Here is a 23,662-nt window from a genome sequence, read left to right as displayed (position 1 = left end):
TGGTGGGAGTCCAACACTCAGCAACCCCCTTAGATTAACTTATAAGTGGGGAAAGAAACAGGAAATGGACATCTCCATTCTCGATGTGCTGGCTGAACTCAAATGTTTTGGAGCTGCTCTGTAGTAACCTGATCGGACCACTACATTGACAATGGAGCTGTCTACTTCCTGTTTCAGCTGCTGAATGGTGGATGGAGGTGGTTGTTTGACCCCCCACCAAAGAAGATTTGCTATCAATATTTTTTGCCCTTCAACCCATTTAAGCTCCACCTTTAGAGCCAGTTTTAACAACATAAAAATTCTTACCGGTCATAAAATTGTAAAAAAAAAATGTAAAAAATATGGACATATTCCTATTTCTAGACCCCCTACAAAATTTCCAGTGCCTACTTATAATCAGAGCACGAAATAAATCTAAGGCTAGATACGTTAAGACTTTCACTCGTTCTTCAGCCTCCTAAATGAGCGATTGCTACTCTTTCGAGCCACCCTGAAGACCAAAGTGGGGGCCATAAGGAGTTAATTTTCAGCACGTAATTAGAAAGTAATTACCAGAGCATGTAATTAATTATTAAAACCAGCTGGGTCAGCTGGAGATCAACACTATCTTAGCTTCATGTAAAGCGACTCTACAGCCTGACCAGAATTTTGTAACCTCCTAGACCGTAGGATGTCTACTTCACTGGAAGCTACCAGCTGACCCGCAGGAGTCCGGTATCAGATCTCGGGGGAGAGTCGCTGTCTCTGCGTAGGATTAAAAGGAAAAAAAATCAAACAAAAAAATTTTTTAGCTCTCACCTCCTTTTTTTTTTTTTTTTTTCCCTGCCACCTTCTTATACATCTGCTTTTAATCTTCTAGTATTTGAAACTCCAGCAGACATTTGGAGGTCACATCAATTAAATAGTCAAAATAGGCATTTTAGGACTTTTTAGTGCCCCCCCCTCCCCTTCCATAAACCCATCACCTACTCTTCTTTATTAAAATAGTAACGGGAGAAGAGTCCGATGAACTCCTCCAGAGGTCCTAAAATGTGTTTTTGTCTATAAAATTACATTAAAATGCTTTAAGGATCAAGGGTCCAAGTTGGGGGCTGAAATTGGGCAGCTGGTGGTACTTCTGAATGGAAAACAGCTGTGTGTCCAGGGAGGCGATAAAATGTTTTCATAGCGGGAAAAGTAATAATGGAGACATTTTAAAGGATCAAATCTCCTATTCTCTGGCCTCCAGTGTGGTATCTGGGGGCAAGGGGCGAAAGCTCAGACAGCAAATGTTTATTTTTAGTTTCTCGGATTCAAACCCAACAATTTTCTTCGTATTTTTAGGAATTTTTTGGAGTTCTGGTTAGAGCTAAAATAAACCATCAAAAACGGGAGTTTATTTACTTGGTGCCTACTTCTTTTAAATGTTCTACCGTGTTATTTATTTTAAAGCGGTATTCCAGTATTGTAACTTAAAGGGGTTATCCGGGTTTAAAAAATATCTTATGGCCGGGCTGGGGAGGGCTAGTTAAACATAATAAACATGGACTTACCTCCTCCGGCGCCGCTGATGTCCCGCGCCGCGGTCCCTTCGATCCGTGCCCTTGTTTGTTTACAGGGGCAAGGAAGCCGCCCACAGGGAGCTTCCGGTCCGCGATGTGGATGGCTCCTCCCATCCGTCCCTATCTCTCATCGTTGTAAGCGCTGGGAGATGGTGCGCATGGGAGCTTCCGGCCGGCCGGAAGCTCCCTGTGCGCACTTGTAATGAAACCGGCGCACGGAGAAGACCGGCCGCGGCGCGGGATATCGGCAGTACCGGAGGAGGTAAGTACATGTTTATTGTGTATAAATAGCCCTCCCCAGCCCGGCCATAAAAAAATTTTTAAACCCGGATAACCCCTTTAACAGAGACATAACACCGCTTTATGATGAATGCAGGTCCAGAATATGGAACCTCTACCAATCCAAGAATGTACAGATCTACAGGAGTATAGGGAGTCTATCGGCAGTTTTGACCATACAAAGCTGCTGACAGTGTGGGCTTGCAGCCCTGGAGATCTGTGTAACTATACTTTTTGTGTGTTGTTAGTAGCAGCAGGACTGTGAAAAATGCATTCATATTCTAGGTTTGTATTTGGACTTGGTGCACTCCTATTTGAGGTCTCTTCAATAAACAGAGCACATGCCCATCCAGTAGGCTTCTGGTTAGATATTAAAGTGGAGGGGAGGGGATGGTGAGTTTCTCTTCAGTGAAGGGATTTCACTAAGTCCAGCTACAATCTTGATACATAAATACATTTTCCATAGTCCTGCTGCTACTAACAACATGCACAACAGGGCCCATAGTTGGCACTGTGTGCAGGATTGTATGGTCAAACTACTAGTTGACACCCTTTTAAATATATATGTGCAGATAAACCAGGCAAATCTATGTGGTGGAGCCTTAATTCCCAGGATTGGGAAGGATTTCAGGGGCTGGACTCTTGCCACTCAGCTGTGATGTCTCTTGGCACTTCAATGGGACTGTTCTACATTTCCCTTCTCGGCAGGTTTTCAGTAGGCACCGGGGAAACCTACTAAGGGCGGTAACGCCAAATCCCATTATAAAGATTAGTAGGTTTTCGTGATGAAAAATACAATGATCAAACAGTTCTGTCGTATCCATGTCCTTATCATGTAGGAATATCTTTTTAAAGGGAGAGATTAAGGGCTGGTTCAAGGAAAGTATGTCCAGAAATCTGCTGTAGGCACATAACTTTTTGACCTGTTCTCTGTTGAGGTCTTCGAAGACTAAAACACTCAGATTCTTTGCACAAGATACAAAGGTTTACAGTCCTTTATCTAATACCCTGGATCCGTGGTGGATCGGTCAGTCTTTGTTTACCTTGCTAGTTATCAAATGTCCAATTGGTTGGAGGGGGGGGCTCATCCAATTTCACGGAGGAAAATAAATCCGCCATGATGGATTACATCTTACTTTTCACTAGAGGTGTGTAACGCCAGAAGTAACCGTTTATCCTTCCTCTATACCATAAAAAATTTACTTGTGTATTCAGCCCTACTACATACTCCAGACCATTTTTTTTTTTTTTTTACAATTTTATACTTTTTGAGAATGTAATTTTTTTTTTTTTAAATTGGTTATTGCATTACAGAAACTGTTAACCGGGAAATGGATTTCTAGAGGCTTTTTGTAGACTATAAATCTGTATTATCCTTATTCCTCCCATGTGACTAATGAATGTTTTTGAATTTTCCCAGTGTGATGAATGTTTTTGAGAGAAAAAAAAAAATCATAAATCATGTCGATGCAAATATGCAATCATTGTTAAGAATGAAGGGAATCTTTCCAGAAAAAAAAATGTGACCTGCAGTTACTTTGTACTGTCTAAAATAGTTCTCATTTTCATGCCGGAGCCCTGCAGGAGCAGTCATACATTATGTAATAGGGATGGGAAGCAATTCTAAGTGGAAATATTCACACTCTATTCCCTCGGGCATGAAGCTCGGTGGAATTGCTAACAGGCATTGTGGAGGCTCATGCCTTATTTCTTTTATAGAGATATCAGAATATTTTAGCCGGCTACATTGTATTAGCGTCTTGTACTTCAATATTCTAACCGCATGTCCCATCCGTATTGTTGTCTCCATTTATAAAAATTTCGTTTGCTTCTTCTTTGTAGAAGAATTTTTCGTATTTTATCATTGTGTACTGTGTCTGTTTCATCGTCAAATCTTTGTCCCTATCCCTATTAAAAGACAGAAAGTCAGCAGAAACCACAAGATGTAATGTGGCGGAAAGTGAGAGAAGCAACGCAAAATTTTTGAAAGTCTTTGTTTGGATTTGGACACCGATTTTGCCAGTGTTAAAGGGGTTCTCCAGTGACTTACAAGTTAGCCCCTATCCATAGGATGGGGGTGATGGGACCCCCACAGATCACAAGACTGTTGTACCCCCATCATATCCCAAGATGAAGAGAGCAGCCAGTCGTGCATATGCCGGCTGCTCCATTCATCTCAATGGCGCTGGTGGAGATAGCCAAGTGCCATACTCAACAATCTCCGCGCAAAAAAGATGAATAGAGCAGCTGGTGCATGTGCGACCAGCTTCAATCTTCATCTCGGGGTATGACGGCGGCAAAAAGGACCATTACTGAGATCCCCACCGATCAGCAAGTTAGCCCCAATCCTGTGGATAGGCTCTAACTTGTATGTTACTAGAGAACCCCTTTAATCAACCTTCAATTATTTTGCTTTCCCAAAAATCTATCAGAAGAAAGATGGTTTTATATTCATGCAAATTAGCTTCTTGGTGTATCAGGGGAGGGGCAATGGATTTTTTTTCCTATTTTCATGTGCAGTGTCAATCATTGTGAAACGGGTAAGTTTAGAAACTAAATATTTGAGTCGCCCTTGACAACTTTTTTTTTCTTTCCTCCTGAAAATTCTGGTGCTCTCCAAAACACCAAATTTCATTACCAAACCAACAGCTTGAAGGTCATGTTCTCAGTGACCTTCTCGTTTTCTAATTACCCTTTCTCTTCTCTCACAGACATGCCATCGTCTGGTGATGATGAAGATGATGACGAGGAAGCTGAGGAGAGAGGTAATGTTTTTTTTTTTCCTTTTCCTTTTTTTAGTTTGTGTCATATGGCCACCACAGGCGCCGTTACCAACCTTTCCCACACTCTTGTAAGACCGTGATGAAGAGCTTCTGCTCTGGTCAGCTCTCCACATGTCCAACTAGTTATTTCGTGTGTAATACTGCAATTTGCCTGTGGCCACCCTATAAAAAAAAATGTCTGGACAGGCAAGGCTGTCTTGGAAAATCAGCTGATATCTAGTGGTTCTGTAGACTGGATCCCTAGTGACCATTTAATCAACACCGGAGTTAGATTCGGTAAGTGATCAGTAAGCTACTGTCGGTGATCCCTAAAGGATCTTCTCTGGACTTTTTCTGGGAAGGTCCATTTGCCTTGAAGCCTACTAGGCCACTACTTGTAAATATTTTGAGAGCTCCTTTGGTTCTAGGTGGCTTTATTTGACAATCTACACAGCCACTTCCCCACCAGGATAGACCAGCATCAGTCAGAATGTCAAACCTTCACCCATCTGATTTTTGTGTTTTTGTTTTTTTCAACTTTAAAGAAACCCATGTGAAAGAACCTTTGAGCAAAAGGACCCCCCAAAAAAATCACCATTTCCAGCAATAACCAATTGTAAACGTCGGTGTCTAATCATACTGAGTATACATTTTAGCCATGTATTTTTGCCTATGTTTGTATAATCCAGTCTCCCAACACGCCAAATACCGGCTGACGCGACAAGACATTTCGATTTTTCTACCTGTATTTGCAGACTTGTGGTGGTTTGGCTGGAAATATCCTACAAATCATACACAGATGTTGTAATGTACGCGGCTTTTAAAGCAAAATATTTCTTCTGCTAGCCCCTGAGATCCACAGGCACAGATCCATGTACAACATCATCTGTGTGTGATTTAAGTTATTCCCACAACAAGCCCGTAGGCTCAGCTGATGAACACTGTATTGTGTCGCTTCATGAGATGTTTCCTTGTTAGAGGAGGAGGAAATGTATAGCGTCGGGAGTACTAATTCCGATGTTCTATTAATGGGGACCAAACACATCGCTTACCCAAAATTTGGGTTCAAAAGTTGCCCATGTTTCGTGTAGTCCTTTCTTATAATCGTTGATCCACGAAAGTTGAGTAGCAACAATCTGTGGCATATCTTCAGACTACTGGACCCCAATCTAAAATCTAGACCGGGCCCTTAATTATGCCCTCCCCAAGGCTCCTGGGTCAAGGTACAACTGCAGTGAAAGACTGCGGCAGGTCCTGCAGTGTAAAATAAGTGAACAACTTGAGTCTTCCAGACCTAGATCCACCAGACGGAGAACCTCTCTTTGTGTCCCGAGAAAGTGGGATTTGTAGATTTGTAGAACGCTTAAAGTGCCTCTTTGTCAAAAATATTTGCCGATACAATGGTTAAAATGCTGTAGGTGCCTGAAAGTTTTATGGAAAGAACAATAGGAGGGGCCTCCAATTGTATGTTTGTTACTTAGGTCCTCTAGGGAAAGAAGTTTGGATGTTGAAGGCCAAAAAAAAACTCAACCTTTTGAAGATAACAATGTTCCTAGAATTTTTTATATTTTGAGCCAGATCCGACAAAATCTAAGGTCACAAGTGCAGTTGAAAAAATTTTTATTAAAAATGAACATTTTGTAAAACAAGAGCTTATAGGGTTAAGTGCAAGGTTTGACGGGCAATGATCCGTTGAGGGATTCCGAATATTTTTGAGCTGTAAATGGCTTCATAGTTGTACATTTATCTCGCGAAGTATTTCTTACTCTGTACTCTGCTATTTAAACAGAATCGGGCACGTATCTCTGGTAGTAACTCTTATTCCAGCACGTCTCTTACAAGGAGAGGAGGCCAGCAATTGTGGCTTGGATGGTGCCAGTCCTTGCCATCAGTTGATGGCGTGTGGTTTTTGGAGAACCGTTCATTTGCTAAGAACCTCCTGATCTGACACAATTGAACATTTTCTGCAGGGCTAACCAAAAGAATTCCGTGGGCTGCCTCTTACACTGGTCCCTCTTGTCTTACTCAGTGGATTTACCTGAAATATAAAGCAGACGCTCGGTGTAAGGTGAAACATATGTTATGGGTCAGCATTTTCTGGAATTTTGTTTTATTTTTTTGGAAATATTTTAAAATCATTTGTGTTTTTTGGAAACATTTTGTACAATCCTTGGCCACGGAGTCTCTTTGTTTGATAGCCCTTGGCGTTGTAGCCTGCTTGCTTTTTTGGACATTGGCTTCTTAAAGGGTTTGTCCAGAATAATTTGAACTATATCTAGACTACTTAAGAACACCCGACTTACAGACGACCCCTAGTTACAAACAGACCTCTGGATGTTGGTAATTTACTCTTCATTAGCCTTGGGCTACAATGAACAGCTATAACAGTTATCAAGGGTGCAAGCTTTATTGTATATGCTGGTTCTTATGACAATCCAACATTTTTAAAATCCAATGGTCACCGAGACCAAATATTTGGTTGGGGGTTACAATTATAAAATATATAGTTCCGACTTAGATACAAATTCAACTTAAGAACAAACCTACAGAATCTTTTACGTAAAACCCGGGGACTTCCTGTATTCTTTAAATGTTTGTTAGATACCTAAAACAAGTCAAATTTAGAAATGTTTTAAGAAAAAAATGGAAGAATAAACTTTGAATTCTCATCCTTCCATGTTTGGTCACTGGCGTTAGTAGACTATTCAGGTCACGCACGTTGCGATGAGGTGGTCTTTGAAGCTACAGTCTTACACTGAACATTTTCGGGTGCTGTCAGTTTTGGAATGGCACCAGTGTATATAAAAATTACTAGGCACTTGAAGCCGGGTTTGTTCTTTGTGACGGGAAAGGGACTGTCTGCTTTTATAATTTGGAGCCTCTGCCAGGTTTGGTTACGGCCAAGTGCTCTGAACATTCTGTTAAGGTGCAGTTAATGTCTGTGCTGGAAGATGCTCTTGTTTTACAACCTTTGATGATGACGCAAGAAGCTTTTCTGCATACCTGCTCGGTTTCTTCACCACCAGCTGTTGACTCAAAAAAAAAAAAAAAAAAAAAAAAATCTATAAAAGTTTAGTAAACTGTAAAAAATTCAAAAATATCTTTCCTGGTTAGAAAGATTGGATGGAGACTGGGTTGACAAACCCAATAGAAACAAAGAATAATCTCCCTTTCTTACTCATGTACAGGCAGTCCCCTACTTAAGAACACTCGACTTACATACAACCCCTAGTTACAAACGGACCTCTGGATATTGGTAATTTCCTGTACTTTAGCCCTAGGCTACAATAATCAGCAGTAACAGTTATCACATGTGTCTGTAATGAAGCTTTAGTGTTAATCCGGATTCTTATGACAACCCAACATTTTAAAAATCCAATTGTCACAGAGACCAAAAAAGTTCTGGCTGGGATTATAATGATAAAATATACAGTTCTGACTTGCATACAAATTCAACTTAAGAACAAACCTACAGACCCTATCTTGTATGTAACCCGGGGACTGCCTGTATTGGCTAGGAAACCTAGCCAATAAACTAAGAAACCCATATAGAAGTTTGCTGAAACATCCTACAGATAACCCTTATTTTATCCCAGGGCCCAAAGTATGGATACTGGATTGGATCAATTGGTGGGCAAAAATCTTTGTTTAAAGGGAACCTGACAGCAATTCAACAATAAACTGGTAGTAGTTTATTAGACTTACACGTTCTAGTTTTTGTTTCTTTCATGGCCCAGTGTGGTGGCATCACCCAGAAAATCAACTTTGAAGTGAGATGTATATTAGTTTGTATAAAGTCAAGGAGGCGGAGAGTTTAACACTGAAGTCAGTGTGGGAAAGCTCTGGACGCCTCCTACACTGTGATTGACATCATGCATCAGACTTCAGGAGATCTGGTCCATCATGTCTGGATGTAGGACCATCAAGAGAGAGCTTGACTTCAGTGTTAAACTCTCCACCTCCTTGACTTTTATACAACTAATTTACATCTCACTTCAAAGTTGATTTTCTGGATGATGCCACCACACTGTAAACATTTCAAAGCCTTCCTCACTAGTGTAGGTCACATTTGAATACCTATTCAAGACATGGTTAAAAAAAAACTACGTAATGTGAATATTTTGTGCGGTTACTGGTCGTAAATGACAAATCCAGAACGCTAAACGTTTAACGCTAGAAGTTCTACTATATCATTTTTGCATTTGCTGCTGGAAATATTTCATTTGTGTTTAACCAAAGCTTTAAAAAAAAAATTATAAAATAGAAAAACCTGAAATATATTCTGCAGTTGAAGTGCAGAAGTAATTTTCCATTACAGAGGACTGTAGGTCAGTAGTTCGAGTGATTGATAACATGTATTTAGTGTCACGGTGGAAAAAAAATTTCTCATCTCTTCCAGCGACGTGTGAAGAATAATTTTTTTTTTTTTTTTTTGTGGTAATATTGTGTCCTTTCTTAAAGGTATATTTCGCTTATGAAAAATAAAATCTACGTATCCTATGATGTGATTTACAGCCTTTTTAAGACTGAACTGGAGCCCAGAATCCTCATCGGTTACAGTTTGTCTTGATATAGTCTTAACTTTTCAGGAGTTTCAGATTACAGATTAAAATTTATTCCCTTTTTGAAAAGTCTATAAAACTTTGTTTTCCAGCGAGGAGACGAGGGTTTAAGTGGTGAATTGCTAGTTGGAAAGATGTTTTGGAGAGTCTGAGAAGTCACTTTAAGTGCAGTAACTCTGCTATATGAGACATATGTCTCGTCCCTAAATTATTTTATCGCTGTCTTAAAAAAAAAAAAAAAAAAAAAAATTAGGACAAAATTTTTTTTTTTTTTGCTTAAGTTCTAAGAAACGCAATGTCATATTGGTTTCTTAGAAAGATTTAGTTGGGTGGGATATATCCAAGCCTGAGGAAATAACTGGCGATAGCAGAAAATATCCAAAAAGTTTTTCAAGGTGATTTGGAAGTCCTTGAACTAGGTGCTTAGTCTTGTGTTTTGACACTTTGGAGTCCATGGTCGTGTAAGGAGTTCTGTTGAAAAATTGCAGCCAATCGTCTACTAGAACGAATGCGATTGGCTTCTTTGTTTCCAACGTCTAGTACTCTCTTTTTACAGGAGAATTTGGGGTTTGTAGAAAAGCTGATGGCCTAATATAATGTTAGATTATATTCTCTGTTGACATTAAAAAATTTCTACTTTTTATTTTTACAAATCTGTATCTCCGGTTTGATTGACAAACCCAAAACCAATCCACTGGGTTTTTGGGCCATGTTAGAAAACAAGAACAATTATGGTCTCATGCTGCATGAGGCAAGAGGCTCAACTCGCGTTGTGACTGGTGCACCCCTGTGTCTCAAGTAAGAGCACCAAATCTGAGACACTTAGCTTTTCAAAAAGTTTCACGATTCTGATGTTTTCAGATGGTTATCAAGTGGCATCGCCCTCAGCAGATCTTTCACCCTATGTTTTTTCGTAATCGGTGAAAGCCACCTGTTCACCGGTAACTGCCCTAATTAGGGGGATTGTAGTCAACCAAAGCTTTAGGACTGTAATGGATTCTTATTGTATCTGCCAAATTCTGATGGGCTTAACATGTAATTACTTTGTGCTTCCCAAAGTCCTTGGTAAACAGCTTCTAATACCTCTGAAACAACAAAGGTTTATCTGTGCATTATGTGGATGCTCATTTCTTCGGGAATTGGTCACAAAGAGCACCTTGGTTCTCCTTTTTTTTTAGTTTTTTTTTTCCAGCTACCTCCCTATGGAGTTAGTTACCCCACATGATTGTCCCACATATTTCTCCAACTCACGAATAGCAGATTTTATCCACTACGATCTATTAATTTGCTTTTTTATTTTGTCATTTTTTATGTTGTTTTTTTTAACTTTTACTTAACTTTTTTGTTATTTTTTGTTTTTTATTGCAACTTATTGTTTTATTAATATTATAATATTACTTATAACAAAGAACAATAAGTTTCTAAAATGCATTTCTCTACCTGTGTCATAGATGATGTGAATGTGTCCAGGGGCCTTAGGCTAATCCCGGACCACTGTCCTGTGATTTTTTTTTTTTTTTTTTTTCCCGTAATTCACAGATGAAGTTGAGGAACTTGAGTCTGTGTGATTCAAGTACAAAGAAAACCATTACTGTCATTCCGCAGAGCCGTGTTTGTCTCACGTGGACAGAGTTGGCAGTGTTCCTTGGCGTTGACAGACAATTACTTTCTAAATGTAGCAGTCAAATTGTAAAAAGTTAGCAATGGTTCAGCAGGGACCCACTTTTGGCCTGTCGCTGCTTGTCTGGATCGCTGGGGGGAAAAAAATGAGCTGCTCTGCCAAAGCATCTGCTTATTACCATTGGCATTATTAGGGTTTATTTTCAGATAGATGTGAGCTCTAAGGAGGCCAGAAAACTGCTGATCATTTCAGCTACTGCAATGACCTGTTTTTGTTCTTTTTTTATTACGGTTTCTCTATAAATTTACTTTGGGTAAGTTAGATTATCATTATATATAGTGAATTTTTTAATAACTTACCTCTTGAAAAGAATATATTGTTAATACAGTAAAACCTTATGAAGAGTCAAGTTCTTTGAGTAGACCACCTCCAAATGAAGACCAGACCAACTATTGTGACTATTTCCACCATAGAATATGCTTATTGGCGTTAGAAGACTGGGGCTCCATGGAAATTTGGGTGGTCGAAAGAGGTTTCATTGGAACATCGCATTGACATCGTCATTAACCATTTAACCTTATTGTTCTAAACATAATTTAATATTACTTTAATTTTATTATTTGACACCCAAAACTTTTGTCCATCAATGTTCTAGATCAGTGATGGCGAACCTTTTAGAGATCGAGTGCCCAAAATGAGAACCAAAATGCACAAGCTTTTCCCAAAGTGCCAACACGGCAATTTAGGCAACAACAAACTTATTGCTATCAGAATCTTTGAGCTCCAATCCAACCTTGTCCACACCTTCTCACTCTTCGGACAGGACCAAGCAGCACAGGATGGGTCACTTTAAAATATTAGGGCATTACTTGGACTGCCTGAGACTGCAGGAAGGTGCCATGTCTGGCAAACTCTGTGCCTGGGAGACGGCCGTGTGCCCACAGAGATGCCTTCGAGTGCCATCTCTGGCACCAGTGCCATAGGTTCGCCACCACTGTTCTAGATCAATATAAAGATCAATGTTATAGATCCGTACACCCTGCTTTGTTGAGTGGTGCCATATTACACCACTTATAATAGCATATAGGCTCATACTCTACATCTCCATGTTTGGAATGGATGTTTGGGATGATTTATATATGGGTACGTCTGGAAGACCAAGACAACTCAAAAAGTTCTCGCCTTCCAGATTTTCTCCATTGGCCCATTTTTCCCTATTTAAGCTACAGAGTCTATATAGTCTGTAGTATTTTTTGTGTTTCTTCCATAGCAATCTCAATCTGCTTTGTGGTTTCTGAAGCAATAAGGAAGCTGGCATCTCACCCAACTTTAATACGCATTGGATTTGGACTAAATTTCTCCGGGTTCATATTCATTGATACTGTTGCTATCAACTAAACTACACCCTCCTTAAGCCATAGTCAGGCGTATTGTTACCTGGACGTGAACCATACATGGTATTAGCATAGCGGGTATTATGTTATTACAGTTGGGTATCATGGAAACTGTTCACCGCCAGGGTGTAAGTGGCTAATTCAGTTGGGGTGGAACAAATACATTATAAAATGACGAGTTTATATAACTTTATTTATAACCAAAAACATTCTAAAATATAGACTGGGGAGAAGGTTGTGGATACAAAACCTACGTCTGGCAAACTGTTTAGTGCCACATCATTCAATATCCAATATGGCCACCAACAAAGGTCGTTGACCAACATTACAGAAGTCCTTGGTAATAGATGGACAATTTTGGCAAATTACCAAATACTATTTTTATATAATAAATGCCACTTCTCATGTCTACTATTCCTTTAGTCATCCCTCTGTTCCCAGGGTTGTAATATATAGAATCTATAAGGTCCAGCAATGTTTAGCAGAAGGTGGACCCAGATTTGCCGCTGATAGGGATCCCATTACTTGCTGCTTAGGACACTTCTTCTTTGTGTTATTCAAAAATGTACAGTATAGATGAAGGACTGCTATATAACTCTCCCATGTCATGAGTGACCTATCAACACCGGCTTTCTCCGATTCTCTACCCCACTTGGCTGTATGCTTGGATGTACATGGATGACGGTGCCTTAGGTTTAAGTCAATATTACGCATTGTTCCTGTGAAACTCCAATATTTATCATCTTACCTGCTATCGATCTGAAAATTGAGCTGCCTTGTGCCAATATTGTCCTTAGGCGTTGACTTTGTCAGTGCTGCACAGTAAATAAAAACGAACGATAAGCCGAATGGGTCGTGTCACTTCTGTGCTGTAGTCCAAGTGTATACATACCCTGGGTGAGATTACGCTGTAAGGTCAATATTTGTAACATTTGCATACGCTTGGCTCCGTTCCCTAGTGCTTTGACATTTTTTGTTTTGCCATTATTTTTGCATCGGGAGAGTGAAGCTTTGGGCATGTTTTTAATGTATTTTTTCTTCTTATATTTGATGTTACTGTATCAGAACCGGGCTAGTGATCCAATACCATCCTTAAATGGTCCTCTAAGAGCCCATCAGACAGAACTTATAAGTGTTTCTAATGATGTAGGGCTAAAAATGTAGACCTTTGTTTGGCTGGTGGTTCAGTGGCATCTGTGCCAAGATAATTTTTTTGTCCCCTTTTGGAGGAGTTGTTTAGTGGGCTCCGTTGCCCAGTTGCTTTATAGTTTATTAACTTATAGATGATCCGACATTTCTGAAATATCGGGGCAATGGAGCCCACTAAACAACTCCTCCAAAGATTGACTTGGTCCCTATTTGTAGGTCCACAGGACATCCCACCCCTTTGCTATAATTTGTAGGATCTAGGTAGAGTGTCCATAGATGTATAGATCCAGCTTCGTACAAGTCAACAATTTGAAGTGGTTGCTTGCTCTTTTCCAAAAAATATTTTACGTCTACATCTCCGTTCCATGGATATAAGTAGTGACCTGCCATACCTCATACAACCTGTGGACAGATGTGGCGCTGTTTTGGGGGCAAAAAAAGCCATCTTTATGTCAGTAGGCCCCTATTTTAAGATATTTATATTTTAAGTAATGCACACAGTGTTAAGATATAATCTCAATTAAGAATATAAAAATTTGTTAAAATTTATTTTACATTAAAAGAATTATAAGAATTATTTTTTATTAATCTTCTAATCTAGAACCTCCATATTGGACCCAACCTGAAAAAATGGAGAAGAAGCTTCTGGCAGTACCCGCTGCTAGCACTGTCCGATTCCGATGTGCCGCCGCCGGCAAACCCCATCCTACTATCTACTGGCTGAAAAATGGTAAAGAATTCAGAGGGGAACATCGCATCGGAGGAATCAAGGTAAATTTATGTGTACAGATTGCTTCATTGCTGCTAACCACTATAATTTTCTCATTTTCCAGATTTGCATGCAGAATAATGTCATCATTTGCAATATGCAAATCCACTGCTTATGCTTTGATATAGAAGTGGAGGCTGCTTCCAGGTGGCTTCCCCAATTTCATATGAGACAACAGATTTTATTTTAGGCTATAATTATCCCATGTAGTGCTGATCATGCACTATTTTTGCATAGTTTCTACAGATGTCCTCACCTACAAACTTCACCTGCTTGTACCAAAGCCCCATCACCATTGGGCTTCACTTGGTGTTGTTTCTCTCTAGGTCTATAATAATTTTGCTCTAACATGGTAAATATGTCTGGTCAATAAGTACAGGCAGTCCCCTACTTAAGGACACCCAACTTACAGACAACCCATAGTTACAGTCAGACCCCTGTGACCTCTGGTGAAGTCTCTGGATGTTACTATAGTCCCAGACTGCAATGATCAGCTGTAAGGTGTCTGTAATGAAGCTTTATTGATAATCCTTGGTCCCATTACAGCAAAAAATGTTTAAACTTCAATTGTCACTGGGGACAAAATATTTTTTTTTTGCATCTACAATTATAAAATATACAGTTTCGACTGACATACAAATTCAACTTAAGAATAAACCTCTGGACCCTATCTTGTACGTAACCCGGGAACTGCCTGTATGGTTTCTCAGATATATTTTGACGTTTTTTGATGGTCTGGTCATGGTTTGTGCTAGTTTCTTGTCTGATGCTTCGATTGATGGTTATTGTAGACGTAAGGACCATTGACCCATATTCATCTGATGTATCTGTTCCTTCCTATACTGTTCAACCAATGCAGGGTCAATGGGGGGTGTAAAGATATAGAATACTGAAGGGCTAAATCTTCTTGGAAGGGTCTTCTACCCTGAATCGCTTTTTCTAAGAGTCGATTAGTGATAACACATTATGGGCAACATTAAAAAGTCAAATAATAATCATTTTGGGTCAACCTTCAGTTTTTATTTATATCAAAGGTCATCGGTATAGATGAAGCCATAATTATAAAAGGGCCCAAGACCTTTGTCTACCCTCACCAGATATGTGAATCCATTATGGTGGCTTCTAATAGACATTTTACCTCCTAACTAGATCCAAGTCCCTTTGGGCCCATAGGTGCCCATACATATGAAGTTGACTTATCCTGCTGATTATGGTGTAAAATTCCGATGTTTTTTATTCTGTGGTTCCATAAAGCCAATAATGCCGGAGGTGCCAAACCACCCATGTGTTTGTACTGGGGAAAGGGATTTCGTTCGGAGAAATGGCTGTTAACGGAATCGGCATCTAACCAATAGCTATTAATGACATTCTTATTAAAAAATATAATGTAAAAAGTTAACAAAAGTTCAGATGGACTAGACGTCTAATGTCCTCACCTGGGGTCTTGTCATTGCCAAAGCCATTCTCTGAGTGTAGTGGGCTGTGGAAAACCCTTTAAAATCAAGAAATTGTGTTATTTTTCCATTTTTTGTTTTTCCATTTTTTGTTTTTCCATTTTTAGAGTTTTTAGAGCGTATAAAATGGTTCAGATGGTTTTTTTTTTTTTCCCTTTTAGCAGTGCATTGTGGTCACACCAAGTGCACATTTTTATCCGGGCTTAAACTGCTATATTTTCACACAATGCCAAAAATCCGTTCACATGCTCCCCCTCGTTAGGTGACTGTCAATGGGAAAGCTGGCTAACCTGGAATGTTCAGGTCAAAGTCTGGCCACAAGACACACGTGATAACGAAAGTAGCTACATTGTATCCTCTGCCAGTAGACTCCACGTAATCCTTTGTGTACACATTAAGTAGAGCTGAGAAACGCATTACAACAAAAGGAGGATAATAGAATACAGAAAAAAAAACTCTAACGGTAAAATTGGTCGTAGAGAAAGTAAACAAAGCAGGTTGGAAATTTTGCAATCGTTACAAATCGACCGGGACCTTTCATTTAGGTGCGAAGTGTGGTAATACCACAATTTTTCACCATTCATAGGGGATTCAGATTTAGCCCAATTTTTTTTTTATAGTGGAAGGAGGGGAGAAAAAATAATTAGTAAAACGAAAAAAAAAATATTAAGTCTTTTGTGTAAATTTTTGAACTAATTTTTAAAGTTTTTTGTATTTTCTTTTCACTTTTTTTATATACAAAATTGACCTACCTTATCTTCAAACATCCCCCAGTAATGTCAGATGTACTTGCTAAGCAAAAAGTTCATGCCTTGTCAGAGATATGCATGGCAGCCATCATGGCCACCACAGCATCTGACCTCAGGCATGTGACCTATGCCCTGACCGGGGGAATAAGTGACAGTGGTTATAGAAATGTTTTCTGTTCCCGTCTTGAAAGCCAAAGGAATTTAGAAACAAAGCCCCCAGTGACAAAGCCTATCAGAGAGTGAAAGGCAGCGGCAGGATAAGCAGTGTAGCCATGTCTCTGTCTTATCTGCCAGTCCTAGTCATTGATCAGCAGACCAAGATTTAGAGCTGACTCATTGGATACCACCAAAAAAAAGAGTCAAATTGACTGATTACTCACATTCTGAAAATAAATCTGCAGACATCCGACATGGATTAAAGTATTTGAGGGTCTTCAAAACCAGAGATATGGGGGATAGAGTAGTGATCATGGGGGGCATGGAATATTCAAACATCCCGTTGACAAGGCAATCAACTACTCCCCAGCCTAACATGGAGCTATTCGGCTTCACATGGAATATAATTGGGTCTAATTCCTCTTTACAGAATTATAAACCTACTTTACCGTTAAAATGAAAAGGGATCGACCAAAATAGACAAGCCCCCTTTTTTTAAAGGGTGTGATTAGATGGTGTCTCATTTCTGTGACCTCCAACGATGAACCGGATGTGATAATAAGAATTCAGTTTTACTGCAGCGCCACCACAGGAGAACCAGGGTATTACATGGTAGCTATTAAAATCAATAGGCAGTATGTGTTCTGCATAGTAAAGAAGTTTGCTCTTTGCGGATGAGTTGATGGGGGTCCTAATTGAGGGAACCCATCAGTCATAAACAGCAGATTTTTTTTATCCGATTATTTATCAACGTATGAATATAATTCAAATATCGTCTGCAAAATAGGGTCCTCCACACCTACTTATATTCTCCATCAATTCAAAAATTCTCCTTCTATAGTGGGAGTATATTAGAATAAATTGACAAAAATTTGGTATTTTACCGTATAAACAAAATAATTATTGGACTAGCACTTAAATTGCACAAAAAAAGTTGAGAAAGCAGAGTAGGGTATATTTGTCATACAAACTACACTGCAAGACTACACCCCCGCTCCCCCCCCCCCCCTCGGTCTGAACGCTCAGGACGCCAGTCAAGCTGCTTCCCTAGCCGTGTGGTGACAGGCTCCAGACACAAGCCCCCCTGCCTGATACTATCTTTATTTTGGGGAGAATAGCGTGAAATCTGAGCACCGGAGCCTGGTCCTTTCACACATAAACACGTTGTCTCCATCAAGCAGAGCTTGTTAAAACACTGAATGTTCTTGACCATTGTGTAGCTGTGTACCATATGTATATATACATTACACGGTAATGGACATTTTCCATTGACAGGTCTGGGTAAAATATTTGTATAAACATTGCGCTCTGATGTCAGAGGCTGAAAAATATACAGAAGTGAGCAGTTTCCCTTCATCTCACTTTATTCAGTAGGTCATTGGTTTCCATCGTGGCGCCCTTCTTAAGTGTAAATATATCGCTCCCCCCCCCCCCTCTCTCTGAGTGGGCGATCACCTCATACAAGAATTTCATATGACCGTATATCAGAGAGCTTTAATATTTAAATCCTCTCTGGAATCTCAATTCCCCGTCTAAGTCTACGTACACTAAATGACCCTGAAACAAGAAAAAAGCGGGTGGATTATCCCTTCCCAGACTCCTGTGTATAGCCACGGATCGGGAGTGTGCCGAAAACTGTCTCCATGGAGAGACTGGGGACAGAGAAAAATAAACTCTGGAGAATTGTAGCTCACGGAAAATTTTTGAGTTTTGTGATGTCTGTGCTGGTTAGTGAGGGCTTGAAGATATCTCTGTTTATCACCATTAAAAAGAATTTTATTGCGGATCTAGAAATCTAGAGGGGTGTAAAAGTCTTCAAAATCTATCACTCATCCTTAAAGACCTACGTAAAGGGTTGCTGGGCTAAAATTTCAGACTGAATTTCAGATTCAACCAGTTTTGGAGGTATCTTTACATTACATAAGGTCTGGAGCCCACTGTACCCTTTCAACGACTCGTCAGATCCAACCAAACGTGGCTAAAATTGGTGCTCAACAATCTGGTCAGGATGACCAACAGAGTTGGCTCTTAACCTGTAGACGAAATTCTTGCTTGGTTGACGCCTCCTCCTATGGACCAAGTTCCTTAATGCAAATTCAAACTTATTAGTGGGGCGGTGGTAATAAGTCACTACCAGATACAGTGGGGTCATAGACTAAGGGCCCGATTCGCGTTTTCCCGACGTGTTACCCGAATATTTCCGATTTGTGTCGATTTTTTCCTGTATTGCCCCGGGATTTTGGCTCACGCAATCGGATTTTGGCGCATCGGCGCTGGCATGCACGCGATGGAAATCGGGGGGCGTGGCCAAACGAAGACCTGACGGATTCTGAAAAACCGGTGCATTTTAAAAAAAAAAAAAGTGACGCGGGACTCGCGCTTACCTTCACCAGGAATAGGCCGGTGAATTTCGGGGCATTCCGGTGGGCCGCAGAGAACGCGCCGCTGGATCGCGAATGGGCCGGGTAAGTAAATCTGCCCCAGTATGTCCTACATGAGGAGAATATTGATATTCGGCATACTTTGTCCTGTCTGCTCAGCCATTCTTTCTAAAACTGGTGGGTTTAGCTAATGTCTCATGCCCACCTCAAATTCTTGGATGAGTGATGCTGACACCAAACGTGTAATAGCTGTGAGCCCTGACTAAATATCTCTACAGTCTACATGACCAATGTTGACTTCCATCTATTGACCTGGTACTCTATATGTCAGCTGTTTCTTCACTGACCCATTTTATTTTGTTCCTCTAAAGCTTCGGCACCAGCAATGGAGCCTGGTCATGGAGAGCGTGGTCCCCTCGGATAAAGGCAACTATACTTGTGTGGTGGAGAATAAGTATGGAACCATTCGACAGACCTTTCAGTTGGATGTGCTAGGTAAGCCCGGAGGTTCCAGATTTTTAAAACAAAAATGGCCTTTAAGTCTACACCATTTATTCATAATACGATTTGAATCCTTTAAATCTATGCGCATAGAAACGTTCTAAGAAGTTTTTGTGTATATGATGACCCTTCTTGTTGAAGAACTTCTGTACGTGTGGACGGACCATACAATACCCAGGTTGTTTGTTGTGCTGTTTATGTACTGTGTGAAGAGGCTGGAGCAGGAAATTGTATTTTTGGCAAATATATAATAGATATCCAATAGCAGTACCAGGCCGGCAGGGCATAACTGAACTGTTGGCAGCAGACTTGGACCGGCACACGGGTTCTTCAGAGATGTTTGTATATGACTTTCACAAGCCACAATGTCTGCTCTGAAGAACGGGGCTTTGGAGGTCTCCAACTCTCACGTATAACAACATTGACAAGAGACTTTCATGTAGGTCCAGTGAAAGGTTATGAGACCTGCCAAAAGTTTTGGCCCAACCTTACAGATTTTGTTTGTGTTATGTTTTTCCCTCATTTTTGTAAGCATTGAGTCGGAAAATAGTGTTTTGTTGACCTGTTACTTCTCTTGGTATCCTTTTATAATGATTTTTTTTTTTCTCTTTTCACCTCAGAGCGATCTTCTCACCGACCCATACTCCAAGCAGGGTTACCTGCCAATAAGACCGTCATAGTTGGGAGCGATGTGGAGTTTCATTGCAAGGTTTACAGTGATGCTCAGCCTCACATCCAGTGGCTAAAGCACGTGGAAATTAATGGAAGCAAATATGGACAGGACGGAGATCCTTATGTCTCAGTGCTGAAGGTAAGACCCATCGAATTTTTAAGTTTGGTTGTTTTGAAATTCTCCAAGAGGTCATAGAAGTCGATGTCTTACAGAATAAGAATTGTTGCAACTTAGAAGATTGACTAGTGGTTTTAGGAGAGGTTGTTGGCCAACTCTACAGGAGACGTTGGGACGTATGCCAGCCATGTTGATGTGCCCATAACTTATAGCTTCCGTACCAAGTGTAGTCTTGTCGTAATACTGCAATACTGGTGGTTTTTGCATTGTGATTTGATTTATGATTTGGTTTATTTGGCATAGGGGCCCCATAGCTCTAGAAATTGGCCCCAGTCACCATCCCTGATTATGATGTGCAACTTATGTTAAAGTATGTTCTTACTGATTTTATTCTCCATTCAGTGTATTGTGCTAAACTCAACCTAGAGCAATTGTGGGTCTATATTGGGTGAATAAGACATCTCCAATAAGGATCTGCCAGATTACAGTGACTAACCTGAAAAATCATTCAAGATTAGCAATTTCTTTCCAAAACACAATAACTGAGTCATTGACTGTCAGTCGGGGTGGGAGGATGAATGTAGCTTCTCATCTCACTCAGCCGTGACATTATGTTAATTCTGTGCAGTAACTTGACTCACTCTGAAATAATGGATTTTGCCTCATTCTCCTGAAAAAAACTTTGTCATTTCTTGTCTAAATAGAAGTTGTATAAGTACTTTCTTATATTTCAATTTTTTTTTTTATTATAATATTAGGCCTGGAATTTAATCCTACTTTTAGTAGGTAATGGCTCAATATTGGAATATCAGATTGCATTGTGGGTATCTGGTTTCCTAATACAATGCATTTTGTTTCTAAGAGGCATTTAAAGGGGTTGTCTAGTCAGCCCTATCCATAGGAGGGGCATATCAGTGTTGGCCTCCCCACCACGAATCACAAGAATGGTGGTCTTTTGAGTTACAACGGACAAGCATTCTTGTGATCGGCAAGGTGGTCCCATCAATGGACCATGAATCACAGTATCAACTAAACCCTTCTTCATATTCCCTACAACATATGGCCACCATGAATACACTGGACTGAGGTTGTCCATTAAAGTGACAAGTGGGTGTCTGGAAGATGATTACTTCTGCTTTCGAGAGAAGTTGTCCTTTTAACAACTTATCCCAGATATATCAAAAATTTGGTCATAAATGATATTGGCTACTATGGTCTAGACCAGTGATGGCGAACCTTTTAGAGACCGAGTGCCCAAACTACAACCAAGACCCAATTATTTATCGCCAAGTGCCAACACAGAAATGTAATTTGTGATTTATACTCCCATCTCTGTCACTTTCATTCCTAACTGCACCCTGAGGACACCAATTAAGCAGAAAATAGAAGAAAGTTGGATAATCATTGTAGATTCCCCCCATAAACAGGAAGACTTTTCAGGGCCGGAGCAGGAGCTACAATGATAATCCAGATCTGTCCACACCTTCCCATTCCTCGAGTAGTCCCAGGGAGTGCTGTTACTTTAATATAGCTCTGTGCACAGCAAGTCCTGGGCTGTCTGGGACTGCAGGAAGATACCTGGAGTCATCTCTGGTGATGGCCTGGGTGCCCACAGAAAGGGCTCTGAGTGCCACCTCCGGCACCTGTGCCATAGGTTCGCCATCACTGGTCTAGACTGTTGTCTACCAATCCTGTGTTTCTTTCGTGATGTCCACTCAAGGTTTATAGCCATATTCTGAAGTTTGAGTGTTTGCTGTTCCTGCAGACATCGATAAACAATAATCCTGAAGCTGATGTTGTCTTAAATCTGTACAATGTGACAGCAAACGATGAAGGAGAATATATATGTAGAGCCAACAATTTTATCGGCATAGCCGAAGCTGCATTTTGGCTCAACATTTACGATCCAACAGCAGGTAAAACCATAGACTCAAGGTTTGGAACAATTTTTCAAGCTGAAAAGAAAATTTACTGAATACTCTTGGGTCTTTGGTTGCTTATTGATCTGGTGTTTTTCGCCACCATTGGTGTTTTCTGTCCCGTCAAAGTCAAGAGATTGAAGTGAAAAAGCAACCCACAATGAGCTGTCCCATAGACCTTGTTACCTGACCTAAATAATTTGTGGTCGTAATCAAGTCATATTCAACCTGACTTTATAAGACCATCACTAATACGGGCTTCCATTATGTTCCACCTACCTTTTTGGTGTGATTCAAAATGGCTTCCCTTAACCAGTCAAATAGACATGATAAACAAGTACTTAAGGTTCTCAAAAACCTTTTGAGATGTTTCAGTTTTGCTTCATAAAGAGCTGCGTTGTGGGTCCATTTTTCAGGTCTCATTCACTTGCATGCTACATTGACGGGACAGATCTTAGAAAGCCTGGTGAAGGGTTCTTGCCTCTTTGTTTTCTCCTACAGGTGATAGGCTGCTTTGGGTCGCTCCTCCAATTTTCAGCATCCTGCTGGGATTCTGGCTTTCTTGCATTAATTTTGCATTAATTGGTGTTTACTATTTTTTCCCCCCTTCCTGTTTCTGTTGTGTGTCCAGTTTTTAGTTTTATTTCTTTCCATTCTTTTTTTAGCCTACGGGTGTATACTCCTCGGATAAGGATCTTGAGGTTCTCGTTTTGCGCAATGTGTCTTTTGAGGATGCTGGGGAGTATACCTGTCTAGCTGGGAATTCTATTGGCTATTCACATCACACTGCTTGGCTGACCGTTCTACCAGGTATATCCTCTTGCTTCTTTCCAGTGATTACTTCCACGTACCCAAGAAATGCCAAACCACGTTCCATAAATTTTACTTTTTGCCCTTGTGTTTGATACCCAATTGCAGTGGGTAAAATCCAGCTACCTTACAGTGTTATCCATTAAAACTTTTTGTAACTTTTCTATAGACAATCCCCCCCTCCAACCTAAGTTTTTTTTTTGTTTGTTTTTACATCACCTGCTTTGTATCTTATTGTTTGGCATTTCTGTACATATATCTTGATTTAAGATGTAAGTATTAGATTATCTCTGTGTCTGTAAATCATGGTGTTGGGTTCTATTATCTTTTGTTTCTATGTTACATATGCTACTGCTTTTGCTCTTATTTTGCTGGTTCTGGGTTAGTTTCTAATCAATCAGACCTGTGTTTTTCGTGCATTATGTTTTATTTTACTACATATTGGATATATTGGATTTGTTACTGACTTTGAATCCCCTATAATTAGAGATATTCTGACTCCACAGAGCAAAACAGATACCTCATGATAGCCTAGTAATGTCTCTAACTTTACATTCATTACACCATTGGACCCTTCACTAGGAATTATAATCTACCTACTTGGAATATATGTTATATTCTTCTGTTCCTTCTCGAAATGTACTCCTTCTCTAGCCAAAACAACAAAAATGGTCTATTATGTATAACCCAATATTTCTCCCTACACAAAAGCCATTACAGGACCTTTGACGGTCCTCAATCTGCAAATTGAAATCAGGCAGAAGGGACACATCCTCCATTCCCCAAGAAGCTGATTCTAGTTCCATATGTAGGAACTGATTCCAG

At 40.1% G+C, this 23,662-nt stretch overlaps 1 protein-coding gene across 5 annotated transcripts in view; it reads left to right on the top strand.

The window, feature by feature from the left end:
- The window catches only part of FGFR3 (fibroblast growth factor receptor 3), a 62,902-nt gene that overhangs the window by 26,330 nt on the left and 12,910 nt on the right, over nucleotides 1-23,662 (top strand). For 3 of the 5 annotated variants that reach the window (XM_072126220.1, XM_072126218.1, XM_072126219.1), the window contains exons 4-8: nucleotides 4,532-4,585; nucleotides 13,910-14,079; nucleotides 19,189-19,312; nucleotides 19,939-20,129; nucleotides 21,874-22,024. In XM_072126220.1, coding sequence (XP_071982321.1) covers nucleotides 4,532-4,585; nucleotides 13,910-14,079; nucleotides 19,189-19,312; nucleotides 19,939-20,129; nucleotides 21,874-22,024 — 690 coding nt within the window. Of the gene's footprint in view, nucleotides 1-4,531; nucleotides 4,586-13,909; nucleotides 14,080-19,188; nucleotides 19,313-19,938; nucleotides 20,130-21,873; nucleotides 22,025-22,692; nucleotides 22,838-23,662 lie in introns of all 5 variants that reach the window. The other 2 variants (XM_072126222.1, XM_072126221.1) reach the window with 1 other exon arrangement.

The sequence above is a fragment of the Engystomops pustulosus genome, chromosome 1 (genome assembly GCF_040894005.1).
Source record: "Engystomops pustulosus chromosome 1, aEngPut4.maternal, whole genome shotgun sequence".
Classification (NCBI taxonomy): Eukaryota; Metazoa; Chordata; class Amphibia; order Anura; family Leptodactylidae; genus Engystomops; species Engystomops pustulosus.
This window is presented reverse-complemented; position numbering and strand designations above follow the sequence as displayed.